The sequence below is a fragment of the Psammomys obesus genome, unplaced genomic scaffold (assembly GCF_907164565.1).
Source record: "Psammomys obesus unplaced genomic scaffold, mPsaObe1.curated_primary_1811, whole genome shotgun sequence".
Lineage (NCBI taxonomy): Eukaryota > Metazoa > Chordata > Mammalia > Rodentia > Muridae > Psammomys > Psammomys obesus.
The window spans coordinates 10121331-10135452 of record NW_026590767.1 but is presented as its reverse complement, the minus strand read 5'-3'; the positions used below and the strand labels follow the sequence as shown (position 1 = coordinate 10135452).

Here is a 14122-nt window from a genome sequence, read left to right as displayed (position 1 = left end):
TGGCTCTGCACCCTAGCAGATCCAGTCAGAAGTTCTTCCCAAGGAGCCTGGAGGTTTCTTTGTTGTTTGTTTGTTTGCTTTTGAAACAGATTCTTACTATATGTCCTTGGCTGGCCTGAACTCGGTATTTAGACCAGGCTGGCCTTGAACTGACAGAGATCCGCCTGCCTCTACCTCCTGTGTGCTAGGATTAAAAGCAAGTGCCACTACACCCAGCCTTCCTAGGAGGCTTCATCCCTACACACCTGGATGGTGAATTGTCAGTGCACATGTCTAAGTATGGAGGAGGACAGCTGCTTGAAGACTCCCACATGCCTGTGACCTGTTATTTAATGTATTTTTTCCCTTCCTTTCTTTCCAGGAAAGACTGAACTCAGAAAATTATGCCTGTGCCCTGAAAATGCTAGTTGTCTTGGCTGAGTTCCTGTATGAACTCAACAGCTGTCGGGCAGACACTTGATGCTCTGCATTGTGTTGGCTGCTTGAGGGGCTGCCAGGGACAGTTAGGTGCCCATGGGCAAGGGGCTGCCTAGCCTGTTGCTCAGGTGGTTTTGGATTGGACTCCAGGCACCAATGGGGCTGAGAGTAGAGGCCAACAGATGCCATGCTGTCATTCTGGAGGTGGGCATGGAGCATCACACGCCTCTCCAACTATTAGAAGTGGTTGAAGCTGGCTGACTATGGGCATTTGAGTGGGTTAGGATCTCATGTGCAGTTGTAGGAGGCCAAGGACTTTTAGGCAGCAGCAGCTGGATCTGAGTTCAGATTGGGCAGGCGGAAGGGCCCTGGCCCAAAACTCACTGGCCGAGCCCAATCTCCTGAAGCTGCACTGTGGCTGGTCCAGGATTAATCCCTTCCCTGATCTCTGCTCTCCCCCATCAAGATGCATCAAGGTCAGTGCCTAGCCTCCACTCTCAGCCCTCTGCTCTTGCTCCTGATGCTAGACCCATCCCCCAATCCCTGCTCATTAAATTTGGAACGGCGGGTAACACCTCATCACCAGTCAGTGATGAGCAGAAATAGCTTGGTTTAGAAAGATTCTGGTGGTGGCTGCAGCATATGGCACCTTCACCTCGCTCCATAGCTCTGTGCAGAGCCATGCCTATGGGGCAGGCTAGGGCTTAAGAGAAGAGCAAGGTACGTCGACGCTTCTGCTGGATGGTGTCTGTACCTTCCCACCTTACCCATCACGTGCTCACTGCTCTCTCACTTTATCCTTTCAGTTTTGTTCCCACCACACAAATGACCTTGGACAACCAGCCTTCGTGCCCTAGCTGGTAGATACAGTGACTTATCCCAAATGCTTTCCTGCGCATTGGAGGGTCTGTGGGGCTGGGTGCCACACACCCTGTTCTGAGTGCTTCTTCTCTGCAGTATGTGAAGTGATGAGTGGCTGAGGAATGAGGTCGAGATGAGTTTGGGTACTGAGAGCAATGCAGACTGTGGGAGAGGCTGAGGTCTCCAGCAGATGGCGGCCCTGGGGTCTCCCAGCTCGAATGTGCCCATCTGGTGTTGTGCGGATGTGGCTGAGATGGCTGTGTGTTCTCCTCTGTGAAAAGTGGACCCGTCTCCTGCAAGCATTCCTGACATGGATGCCAGCCCAGGTGCTTGGCACCCAGTCCACTTCCCTTACCCTTTAACTAAACCACCTTCCACTACTCACATCCCCATGCTGGGACAGCAGCAGAGCGCCTGTCTTGAACCCATAAGCTAGGAAGAAGTGGTAAAAAAAACCTCCAGAGAGAAAGTGGTTGTGGACTGAATGAGTGATGTATCATGAGCCACGGGCAGCTTGGGTCCTCTCCAGGGTACGTGTCTATACTGCGAGGCCCAAAGCCCTGGGTAGACCCTCCAAGTGATGTGGTATAGAGTTATACACTTGGGGACCTAGGCTCCTGGCCTGGGTCAATTGGAGGGGCCTGTCTAAGTCATGCTAGACAGAAAGCCAGGCTGCTTGAGCCCACCCCACAGGCTCTACCTGAGAAAAGGACATCAGAAGAGACTGATGCAGATTGATTGACCCCATGGGAAAGCTTCAGATCAGGGCACAGCAGGAAGTCTGGGAATCAAAGATTTGGTGCACTCATCACCCAGCTCATCAGGGCTGTGGCAGCAAAAAGGCACTGGTCGTTCCTAGAAAAGCCAAGCAGGATGTGTTTTGTGTTGTCCTGTGCTGTTCTCCATCGTTAGTCTAGAGACTGTCATAATTCCAGGCCTGTCTGGTGAGTTCCAGAGGGGCAGATGCTCCAACCTGTTACTGGAGAACCCCAGAGCAGGGGCTCCAAGAGCTGGGATGGATGGGATTCCTGCTGTGCGCCTTTTATGGGGTACAGGTTTGCAGCTGAGGAAGTCTGGGAGCCTGCCTTGGCTCATTAACCCCAGTCCTGCCTGTGGTCATACACAGTCCCCACCTCATATGGGGATCATATGAGCAATCATGCAAGGAGGGTCTGAGCCATCCTTTGCATGGCCTGGAGTTCACCCAGAGACATGATCAGCCCTTTGAGGGGTTAAAGGGATGGATCTCTGAGGGACCAAAAAATTGTTAAGCAGGGGCAAGTTTTGTTAAGTGTGGGGCTTGTGCCTGCCACTGCCTTACCTGGTGTCTTTTTGCTTCATTCCACAGTGAACTTTGACCACTTCCAGATTCTGCGAGCGATTGGGAAGGGCAGCTTTGGCAAGGTAAGGAAGGGTTTCTGGGTGGGCCAGTGGAGGGTGGGAACATAGGGGGCCATGGAGCCACACACAGACTTGCTCCATTTCTCCTCAGGGAAGTTATTCCCATCACCAGAGCAAAAGGCTCAGAACTATCAGGGAAGAAGTAGGGGCTCTAAGTCTTTAGGGAGTTGTCAGCTTAGCCTTCCATCACCTTCCAGGCAGGGCCTCTGGGCTCTCAGCTCAGCCGACAACAGAGCGTGGCCTGGTTTAGCTCTGTAGGACCTTTGTCACCCTGTAAGGGGTTCTGTGTACCAACATTCACCCACTTGTAATACTGTAGCCATCTTGCAATTGGAGCGATTTCTCAATAAGGGGCACGCTGTGGGCTAGAGGGGGTGGGGGGCATCTTGGGATGGCTACATTGTGGCCATCATCCCACACAATGTAGCCAGCTCCCCAAGAATCAAGAGCTGCTGTGCCATCCCATGGACCTGCCAAGTGAAGCAGCAGTTCAGGCCACACTGGAGTCCAGAGGCCAGGCTTGTCCATTCCTGTCGCACAAGGTGACAGGACCCAGTGTGGTGGCCCAGCCTGCTTCCTCCCAGACCAACCCCAAGGCTCTTGTCCCTCAAGCAGGCGGCCTGCTGAGCCTGTCTCCACTTGCCTTGTTCTCTCTTGGCCAGATCTAACTTCCTGATTGCTGCCTTGTGGTAGCTACAGATTGGGGGTAATTATAACTCAAAGAGACTTAACGAGAGCTCTGAAAAGGCTGGAATTAGCCCTCGGCTGGTGCAGCGTGGTGTGCTGTTTGGGATGGACCCTCTCGAACAGACGCTTCTGTTCAGCTGTCCAGGCCCTTCCCTCCCCTCTAGCCTCGCAGCTGTCTGCGCACTGTGTCTATTTAGGCTCCAAAAGCCCTCTCTAAAGAGATTGCACAGCCACCAGAGTACAAAGCACAGGGCGATTGAGGGCGATTAATTGCCTCCACTTCATTGTATCACAAAGGATGGCTGTTCTCTTTGCTAAAGCCTGGGGTGAATGTAAGTCAAAGCAGATGAGCGCTTTTGCACAGTGATGAAAACACACCATGGGGAGGCGTCTCTAACATCCTTTGGGCCCCAGAGGTTCCCACAGACTGCGAAGATGGTTAGCCTGAGACCAGCTGAAACTCCTCTGTTCTGATGTCACCAGGGCATCAGGAGGGTGCAGACAAGAGGTGGGCCTTGTGGAATGGAAGGGACAGCCGCTGGAACTGAAGCTAGGAAAGTAACTGCTACCAGGAGGTACTGGTGTCAGGAGGCATTCAGAACTAAGATTTGAAGAGGGCCTGGCTGTAACATCCCAGGGTGAAGACCTCCAGTAGTGGGCTAGGCTTGGGTCAGGGGGCTTAGGGGTCAGGCAGTGCGGGTGTTAGGTGCTGTTTTCTGGGAGTCTTTCCATTTTCGTCCCCTGGAAGCTTTCAGGGAACCCCGTTACCCAACCTTTCTTGCATCTGCTGTTCCACACAACCCTCCACGGCAGCATCCCTGATCCTCAACAGGGCATCTGGGGTGTCCTGCCTTATGTCAAGTTTGCAGAACCTCAGGATTATGGTTCCTCTGACCAAGACTTGGCTTTGAGAGCTGTTAGCCTAGGAACAGGCTGCTGAGATGGTGGGTGGTAGAATTGGAACACTCCTTCCTGATCCCAGTTAGCTGCCTCGTTAGTTCACCAGGAGTTTTTAGCTGTGGCTGCCTGGCAGGTGTTTGAGATAGTAAGGCCTCACAGGTTGGGTTCTGTCCTCACTGCTCTCAGTGGACACAGAGGCAGATCTAGGCAGGAAGGAGTGGGGACCTGGAAAGGAAGCTGGGCTGTCCGGTAAGCTGAGAATAAATCCACTTGTATGCTGTGGTTCAGAGGGTGTGTCCTCTGCAGAAGACTCTATAGGCGAGACAAAGCCCACCGAAGCCCTGCCTTGTGCCAGGCCAGTGGCAGAGTATGTGCATTTGAGACCAATGTTTCCAGTCAAATGTCATTTTGACCAATGGCTCCATCACGTGTAGGGGCTATAACTCTTGGAGTTGTGTACACAAACAACACTGGTAGAGTAAATATAATGTTGGTCACTTACAGCATAGGTGCATGTCACCGTGGTCAAGTTGTCATGTGACAGATTCCAGTCACTTTTGTCTTGAGAAACTGAAGCTGTTTTCATTAAGGGATAACTCTCCCTTGCCCCTCTTCCAGGTCCTTGCAGCAGACTTCTGCTTTTTGTTCCCCTGGTTTTGAGCACTCAGGACACCTTGCCTTGGTTATTTCTAGCCGCTATGACAGAAGCACCACATATTTGGATGCTTGAGCAATAAATATCTCTCGTAGTTACGGATGCAAGAAGTCCAAAATGGAGGCAGATACGGTGTCTGCCTTCCTGGCTGTGTCCTCACGTGGTGGAAAGAGGTCAGAGTTCACTGAGGTCCCTCATCAGGGCATGTCCTATTCATGAGACCTCCCCACCCTCAGGATTTCCCACTGTCACCTAGTTGCATAAGATTTTAATATAGGAAGGGGGGCTATAGTAATATGCTATATTAAGCCCAACTGTGGAAAATCTGTCTTTTGTGTCTGGTTGGGTTTATGTGGCAAAATGTCCCCAGAGTTCATCTGTGTGGTAGAGTGTCAGAGTCTCCTTCTTCTGAAGGTGGAGCGATCCTACTGACCTGTGTACAGTGTTTCCCCGTTGATGGACTCTTGGATTGCTTCCCTGGAGTAGCCACTGTGGCTACTGCTGTTGCTATGAACGTGCATATACAACCATGGTCTCTGGATTTTCCCCCTTTAAATTCTGTTGCTCAGAGGTAGATTGCCACATCACAGGGCAATCTTATGTGTGACCTTAGAGGAACCGCCATGCTGTTTCTACAAAGGCTAAACCATGTTAAACTTTCCCACCCCTGGGCACACTATGCTGCATCCCAGCCCCTACTCGTCAGGGTTTGAGTTTCTGGTCGTGGCCTTCCCGGTGAAAGCAAGAGACTGTCTCCTTGTGTTTCCTTGATGGTGACAGACAGATCTGCTGATGAAATTGCTTATGTCTCAGAAGTTGCCTGTGGGAGCAAGCGTCTAGGTATCTGGGACTCAAGCCATTGCTGCAGAAGGCTTGGGCTCCCCTGCCCTCCTGCTGGGGTGTTGAATGCTGATTTTGTTGCCTTGAATTTGTTGAGCGGGAAAAAAAAATCCCTTAAAGTTGTCCCTGGGAGCAGAATCTGCTGGGTTGTTCCCATCTGGTGGAGTGAATTGGAACACACAGGCAGATGCTTGGGAATATAGCTCAAGTCAGAGACACAGAACTAGAAAGGCAAACATTGAATGACTGGCATAGAGGTGAAGACAAAAAATAGAGGGAGCCACTGGTTGAAATTGCCACCTTCAGTTTGAGCCAGAATGACCTTGGCGCTCACCATCTGTTGGAACTACCTTTTGAGTATTGGGTCTGCAAGATCCTCCTTCATCAAGCATGAACTGGGTGTCCAGGGTTACCTGTATGTGGCAGCAGACTCTAGTGAACCCTGACTCAGGTGTCAGAACTTCACGCCCAGCTTTCTCATTTAACCAAAACCCCCAAAAGCATCCTATAGGAATTCTGCTGTTGCTGGGTAGACTTGCTCTTCTGCTAGGCTTCCATCCATTTTGGAAATAATGAGCTGGTCTTGAAGAGCAGGAGGCATAATCAAACTCAACAATCACTCGGTACTTAGAGAAATCATGTCTTGGAGCAGGGAGCTTTATTCTCCAAGGAGAGAGGAAACTGGGGATGGGACAGTCTTCAGTCTTCAGACATAGGAACAAAATTTTTATAGGTATGGGCATGAAAAAAAGCCCCCCCCCTTCAGTCCTCTGGGGCATCATGACAGGATGGCTATATTCAGAGGATACCAGGAGGGAGTGAGGCTTCAGGTAGGACACTCTCCTGTCCCCAGCAGTGCCTCTTTCAGAGCCATGGACCATTCAGTGTCCTCCCATGAGTTGTTCCAGAGTCTGCAGGAGGCAGCACCACAGTAGAGTCCCTACCTGACCCTGTCCTCTCCTAGCTGACTGATGTCTGGGGAGTGATATGGCCATAACTAACCATCCAGGACCCTGAGAAAATAAGTCTCCTTCTCTGTTGGTATGGATTCTCATCTAGCCTTTCAACCAGCCTTTCAGTTCCTACCCTTCACCCTCATTGGCCTCTTGCTTGTCATTCATTTTTGACTAAAACTTTGGCATCCTCTCAGGTTGGAAGAGGCTTTGTCTAAGAAACTCCCCTTCTTCAAACTGTTCTTGTTTTAATTCCAGGAAATTGGATTCTAGCTCCAGCTACCATTTTCACTGGGATATTCTGGAATGTGTGTGTGTGTGTGTGTGTGTGTGTGTGTGTGTGTGTGTGTAAACTGACCACAAAGGAAGAAAGAGCTGTATTTCTTAGCCTTTAATTTCTTATGTATAGTGACATCGTGACAAACAAACATGAGTACCCCAAAATGTGAGATCTGAGAACCAGTGTTCCCTCCTCATAGGAGAAGGGAGAAGGGCCTCTTTCCTAGGGAGAGTATACGACATATCTGGGCACATTGTTGGCCCTGATGAGCTGTGCTGGCTTGTGGCCAAGGCCCTTCCTCTAGGCCCTCTGTGAGGGGCACGTCCTCCTGGACAGGGGAAGACTGACAGTGAGAGGGGAAATGGAAAGGGCCCTCCAAGATGTATCTTTAGCAGAGCTGGGGCAATCTTAGAAAACCTTTCCTGCCTTTGTTGGTTTTCTGTGCCTTAATCTCACAACATTCAGTACCACAAAGTAGCAGGCCTGGGGGTGTCATCTGAACCCTTCCTCCACGTACCCCATATTTTGTTGTTTGTCACATGTTCTCAGAGGTGTATGCCGTGCTGTTCCATGTGGTGTCGGGTGGATGTAGTAAGAAATTCGTCTTTCCAGGTGAAGAGTTGATTGTTCTGTGTATCCCAATGGTGCTCCTGCCTGTCAGCTCTCCCACTCGTAACCCCATGCCAGTGGTGAAGGGACGGGCTGCCTCCTAGAGCTCCATTATGGCTGGGCAGGGGATGGGAAGTCTTCAGTACAGGGGTCTAAGCAGTGGAGATGGTGACCTTGCAGCCTGTGGGCATTTCTTGATGGGAAGATAGGACCTGCTTCTGGCTTCCAGTGGGTGTGGGAGGCGGGTTTCTTGTGATGTCCCAAACAGGCTCAAGGCTGAGCGGTAATTTCTGTCAGTGCTATCTGTAAGAAAGATGGCGGTCCTAAAGATCCTCTGAGAAATGTCACCAGCAAGTAGAAGACCAAGGGGGCACCAGAAAGATCCCAAAGAGATGCCTGGCTCCTGGATATAGATGTCCTTTAGGGAGTACAAGAGCCCTGGTCCAGGTTGGATTTTTAGTACCTTGATTGGCTTTGGGACAGCTGGTATTGTTTGCTGTTTTGACAGGCATGTCCCTCTGCCTACGGCCTTATGGGCCCAGTTTCAATTTGGATAAATCTCTCCATTCATCTTTCTCTCTAACCTCCCTACTGCCCTGGTCACTCTATGATCCTTAGACCCCCCCTTTTTTTTCTCTCTGTCCCCAGGCAAGGCCAGCTATAGCTCACACAGAGGCTTCAGGGTACATAGACATTGTAACTTCTGGGGGGGAAAAGCCAGCCTCTTTCTTCCCTAGTCCAGTTTGGGCATGAGGTCTCACTCCTAGGCAGCTGTGTCTCGAGTTGTGGCTGCAGAGCTCTCACAGAAGGACTGACAGAGCCGTACTGTGGGAAAGGAAGGAGTGCACATCAATAGAAAGGCTCAGGCTCAAATGTACTGTCAGCGTCTCTGTTTTTTAGCTTATAGAAAAAGACATGGATGCAAAATGCCTTTGATATAGGCCGTAACTTCTCTAGGACTTCTACCCCTGCTGAGTCCCCAAATCCTCAGGTAAATCCAGGGAAGGCTTGAGCCAGGGGGTAGATCATCTTCAGATGTAGGCGTGCAATTGGGGGGCTTTGAGCTGGCGTTCGGCTGGCCCAGGGCCCCCTTGCTCCTTTCTGACAGATCTGTTAACACGGCCCCCACTGATGACACCTTGCCTTTGCCCAGCATTTCAGAGACAAGACAGCACAGTGGTTGCTATGGCAACCTCCCAGTGGCTGCATCCTGCCAGGAGTATTGTGGGACATCACTGGGCCTATGGTTCACTAACTCTGTCTGCAGAGAATCTGGTTCTCAGATGCTCCACACAGCAGCGGGAGACCAGTCATGGCCACAGAGAATGCAGAGATGCCTGACTTCTGGGATGTGACCCAGTTGTTAATGCTGAATCATGGGTCCTGGGGTTGCCCCTGGGGCTGCTGAAGCCAGTACTGCCTGGAGCTAATATGGATCACCCAAGATACCAGGATGAGAATATCATTGCGAGGCAGCCTGTATCAGCTCATTTGGGCAGGTGGTACCATCTATCCTCCTGGTTCACAGCCGATGGGCTCTGATACCAGCAGGATGGAGGGTCATGTTCTGACCTTTGATGCTTATACCAGCGTCAAGGGACTTTTTTGCCTTTAACATTATCTCCATCATTTTCTCCCAAGACATCCAGGCCCTGAAGCCTGAACTCTGGGATTTAGCATCTCAGATATTTGTGCTGTAGATGCTAGGGCCATTGCTCCATGGCCCGTCATGGGATTAGCTGTCGCCACAGGGATAATATCTATGGAAAGCATCGCTAAAGTAAGCCCAAGGTGGCCACTAGAGTTACCAACGTCAGGGACAGCTACAGAAGTCTCCAGATGCTGCCTGGTGCTGCTGGCCCTGAGCACAGGTGCTGTGTTCCCTGCAGGTGCCTGAGCCTTATTTTCCCCAGCTTGTGACCCTCCGGGCCTTCAGCACACAGGCTCCAGCTAAGGCATCTGTCTCTTCCCCTTGAGCATGCATCACTGGCAGTTTGGTGAGACTTTACTAGGGGCAGGCAGATTTGGTGGCGCTATCTCATTTGTCAGCGAGTGTGCCCTGAAGACCTCAGAACAGTGGCATGTGTTGACTGTGCTGCTTGCGACCCAAGATGGTTTGAAACTGACTCTTTTTTAATTTTTTTTATTAATTACACTTTATTCACTTTGTATCCCCTTGTAGCTCCCTTCCTGGTCCCCTCCCAATCCTTCCCTTCCTCCCTCTTCTCCATGCATGCCCCTCCCCAAGTCCACTGATAGGGGAGGTCTTCTTTTCCTTCCTTCTGATCCTAGTCTATTAGGTCTCATCAGGAGTGGCTGCATTGTCTTCCTCTCTGGCCTGGTAATACTGCTTCCCCCTCAGGGTGAGGTGATCAAACAGCAGGCCAATCAGTTCATGTCAGAGGCAGTCCCTTTTCCCATTACTATGGAACCCACTTGAACACTGAACTGCCATGGGTTACATCTGTGCAGGGGTTTTAGGTTATCTCCATGAATGGTACTTGGTTGGAGTATCAGTCTCAGGAAAGACCCCTGTGCTCAGATTTTTTGGTTCTGTTGCTCTCCTGACCTCTCCAGATCTTATTATTTCCCACTTCTTTCATGAGATTCCCTGCACTCTGCCCAACAGTTGGCCATAAGTCTCAGCATCTGCTTTGATAGTTTGCAGGGCAGAGCCTTTCAGAGGCCCTCTGTGGCAGGCTCCTAACTTGTTCCCTGTTTTCTCTTTCTTCTGATGTCCATCCTCTTTGCCTTTCTGGATGGGGATTGAGCATTTTAATCAGAGTCCTCTCTCTTGATTAGTTTCTTTAGGTGCACAGATTTTAGTAGGTTTATCCTATGTGTCTATATGAGTGAGTATATACTGTGAGTGTCTTTCTGCTTCTGGGACAGCTCACTCAGGATGATCTTTTCCAGTTCCCACCATTTACCTGCAAATTTCATGCTTTCCTTGTTTTTTATTGCTGAGTAATATTCCATTGTGTAGATGTACCACAATTTCTGTATCCATTCCTCAGTTGAGAGGCATCTGGGTTGTTTCCAGCTTCTGGCTATTACAAATAAAGCTGCTACAAACAGAGTTGAGCAAATGTCCTTATTGTGTACTGGAGCCTCTTTTGAATATATACCTAGAAGTGGTATATATTGCTTGAGGAAGCAATACTCTTGCTTGTACTTTGGCCCGTAGTAGAAAAGGGGTCAGAAAACATGCACACACCAGTCTGGGAGGAGAGAGAGTGCTTGGGCCTCCAAGCACAGACCTCTCTAGAAGCCATCTGGGCCCTATCCTCACCCCAGGAGGTTCCCGTGCCCTCCCACACTGAGAGGGTCCCCCAGTGGGGACCTTTCTCTATGAAAGCCAGGGCTGCCGGCCAAGGTGGCTTTGAAGAGCAGGAAGTGCTGAGGATCAAACAGGGCTCCACCCCTTCCAGAACTGGAGGTGAAAGAATCTCCAGTCATGAGCATAGCTACAGGGGTTCCTCAAAAGTCACAACAGTCGGAAGGTGAGATCAGCACCAGCAGGAGCTGACCAAGGCAGGGTGGGGCTTCCTCTTTCCCTAGGTCTGAAGACATGTTCTCCCTAGAGCAGCTTTACTCTGAATCTTGCCTGGGGGTATCACCAGAGCTGTGGGGGCCCAGGAGTACCATGGCACCAAGGACACCGTGGGGGCTGTGAGGGCTGGGGATGCTGGGACATCCGCAGCCTGTTGCAAATCCCCCTTCTAACAGCTCTGTTCTGGACTTGCCTCTGCTGCCACCATAGGACAAAGAAAGCCTCCTGGCCACTGCCCCACGGAGCCAGCATGCAGCGGAGCATTTATCACATGCTCCTAAGTGGGCCAAAACACCATGTGAATGTGCCAGGCTTGCCTCTCAGGGTCACCAAGGCAGCGCCGGTGCCTTAAAAATAGCTGTTTCACTTGCGACGGGTTTAGGCGGAGAGCTCTTGCTTTCTTCCCTGCATAGGCGTGTGAAGGCCATTGTCATCCCCCTGACATACCTGGTCCCTGAGTGGCTTGGCTTGGGAGGACCAAGCAAGGGAGTTCAGCTGAGGGTGGTCCTGCTGACTGCCAGGAACAGGATGGTTGCCCCCTGATTGTTGGGCTTAGAGGAGTGCCTCTTGTTGGTGAAGTTCATGGAGCTGGCAGACACAGCTGTCGAAGATACAGGTCATAGGAGGCTGTAGGTGCCTTGTACAAGGTCAAGGCTGCTCACCATGCACTTTGCTTCCTTCTCTGCTTGGGCACTCCGGAGACCCCTCTCTATTCTGGGACATCAGCTGGCTCTGTGTGTGGTCCCCCTGTGGGGCCTCACACCTTGTGATTCACAAATTTCTAGGGCCAGGACAACAAAGCAAGTGTTGACCCTTAGCAGGGAAGGCTGTCCTCATCTCATCCTAAGCCTGGGGTTCCAGGCCTCTACACAGAGCAGAGCCCAGTGCTAGTGCTGACCAGACCCCTCCACTGACCATTGCAAACGGCAGCTTTCAGTCCATCCTGAGATACTGAGGCCCACATCTCAATAAACAAACAAACAAACAAACAAACAAACAAATAAAAGGAAGTCATACAATGGTCTACCATGTGTCTGACCACTCCTGTGGAAGCCTTTCATCTTCCTTGCCCTTTTCATGCATCCAACTGATTTATAGAGAGCAACCTACCCCTTCTCTCTGGTATCTTTTGAGACAGAGTTTCTCTGTGGAGCCCGGGTTGTCCTGGAACTCTCTCTGTAGATCAGGCTGGCTTTGAACTCACAGAGATCTGTCCGCCTCTGCCTCCCGAGTGCTGGGATTAAAGGTCTGCACCACCACCACCCAACACACCACAAGGATGATTTTCTTAAACATGACTACAGAACTTTTTCACACCTAAAACAGTCAACAGTGTGGCACTGGCCAGAGTCAGGATTCTCCTGAAGGCCTCATGACTGTTATAATGGCTACTTCTCTAAATCACGTTGATAGTGAATCTGCACAGTAGCGGTTTGGTCCCCTTATTATGTATCTGCCCCTCCTTTTCCCTGCTGTGTACTTTTGATTGAGGCCCATGCTGCTCTGTCCTGAGGGATTCTTATCTGTGAGCTCCTCTCCATCTCTAGATGGTCTTTATCAGATCAGCCGTGGCCAAAGCAAGGTTCCATCATCAGAGAGCCATGCTCTTGCCTGAGACCCGTGTGTATCCGACTTTGGCAGCCATTGTCCATGCGTACTGACCACTTGTATATCGCAGCCTGGTATGGGCTGGATTGCATTTCTTCTGGACACTTCAGGGTAGAATCCATTTCAAATCTGCCTCTCGTGTCTAGAGGTGTTTCTCACTCTTTGGCTGGTGGTCTCGCTGCCACTCAGGCCTCTTGTTTCTGTCTTGCATCTCTTCTTTGACTTGGGGTACCTTTAGCCTCCATCATTGCCTTTGGTCCAGGATGCTATCCTCTCAAAGCCAGCACCAAAGCTTCAAAGTCCTTTTCCCACGAAGAGTGACACATCTACAGGATCCAGGATGAGGTCAAGTGCGCCTCTGGAGGATATCCTTCTGCCGGCCACTCATGTCATGATCTGTTGCTAAGTCTGAGGGTGAGCCAACAAGGCCAGCTGTCCTTGGGCCTCGTGTGTTAGCCACGCCTGTGAGCTGCTGCAGTATGTCCTTGGGTTAGTTCCTAGAAGTGGAGTATGTGGGCTGGAGGGTGGTGAACACGAATTGTGCTAGAAATTGCCAAGTCCCCTGCATAGACCAGGGGACCATTGTCTTCCATGCGGTGTCTGCCATAGGGCGTGTTGCCAGCTGCTTGGATTTTTGCCAGCCTAACAGACGAGGCACAGCAACTCACTTAGCTTTGCCTTGAGTTTCTCTTATGGTAGGCTAACTTGCCTTTTTTTTTTTTTTTCATTTTCCTCTTCAGTTGGTATTTCTGTTTGTTTCTGGAGCGCCATACTTATTAGGAATGACAACCTTAATTTCTGACCTAAGTTGCAAATATTTTCTCAGTTTAATTGTCTTTCAAGTTCATTTATACACCCTTTCCCATGCACAATATATTCTTTTATGAAACCATTTTTATCAATCACTTTCCAAATTGTTTTTGGAATCAGAGCCACAGAATTTTGTCTTTTCTTTCATTTAGAGACACCATGTTTTCTTCTATCGCTTCTAGGTTTTGTTATGTGTTAGGTTAAAGCTCATAGCCTGGAGCTCATTCTGGCTTGTAGTGTCAGGCATGGATCAAACTTTTATACAACGACTTAGTTGATGTTGATAATAACATCACTTACTAAAAACTCTTTTGTTTTTAAAGATTTATTTATTATGCATACAATGTTCTGTCTGCAAGAGGGCACCAGATCTCACTATAGATGGTTGTGAGCCAGCATGTGGTTGCTGGGAATTGAACTCAGGACCTCTGGAAGAGCAGTCATTGCTCTTAACCTCTGAGCCATCTCTCCGGCCCCTCTTTTTTTTTTTTTTTAACTTAAGTTTGAGGAGCTACTGTAATGACACAAGAAGTACCAGCATGGTCTGC

The 14122-nt window shown here is 50.1% G+C and overlaps 1 protein-coding gene across 1 annotated transcript in view; it reads left to right on the top strand.

The window, feature by feature from the left end:
* Stk32c (serine/threonine kinase 32C) overlaps window positions 1-14122 on the top strand; it is a 79574-nt gene that overhangs the window by 41042 nt on the left and 24410 nt on the right. The window contains exon 2 of the mRNA XM_055608873.1: window positions 2627-2682. Within this exon, the coding sequence (XP_055464848.1) occupies window positions 2627-2682 (56 nt within the window). The remainder of the gene's footprint in view (window positions 1-2626; window positions 2683-14122) is intronic.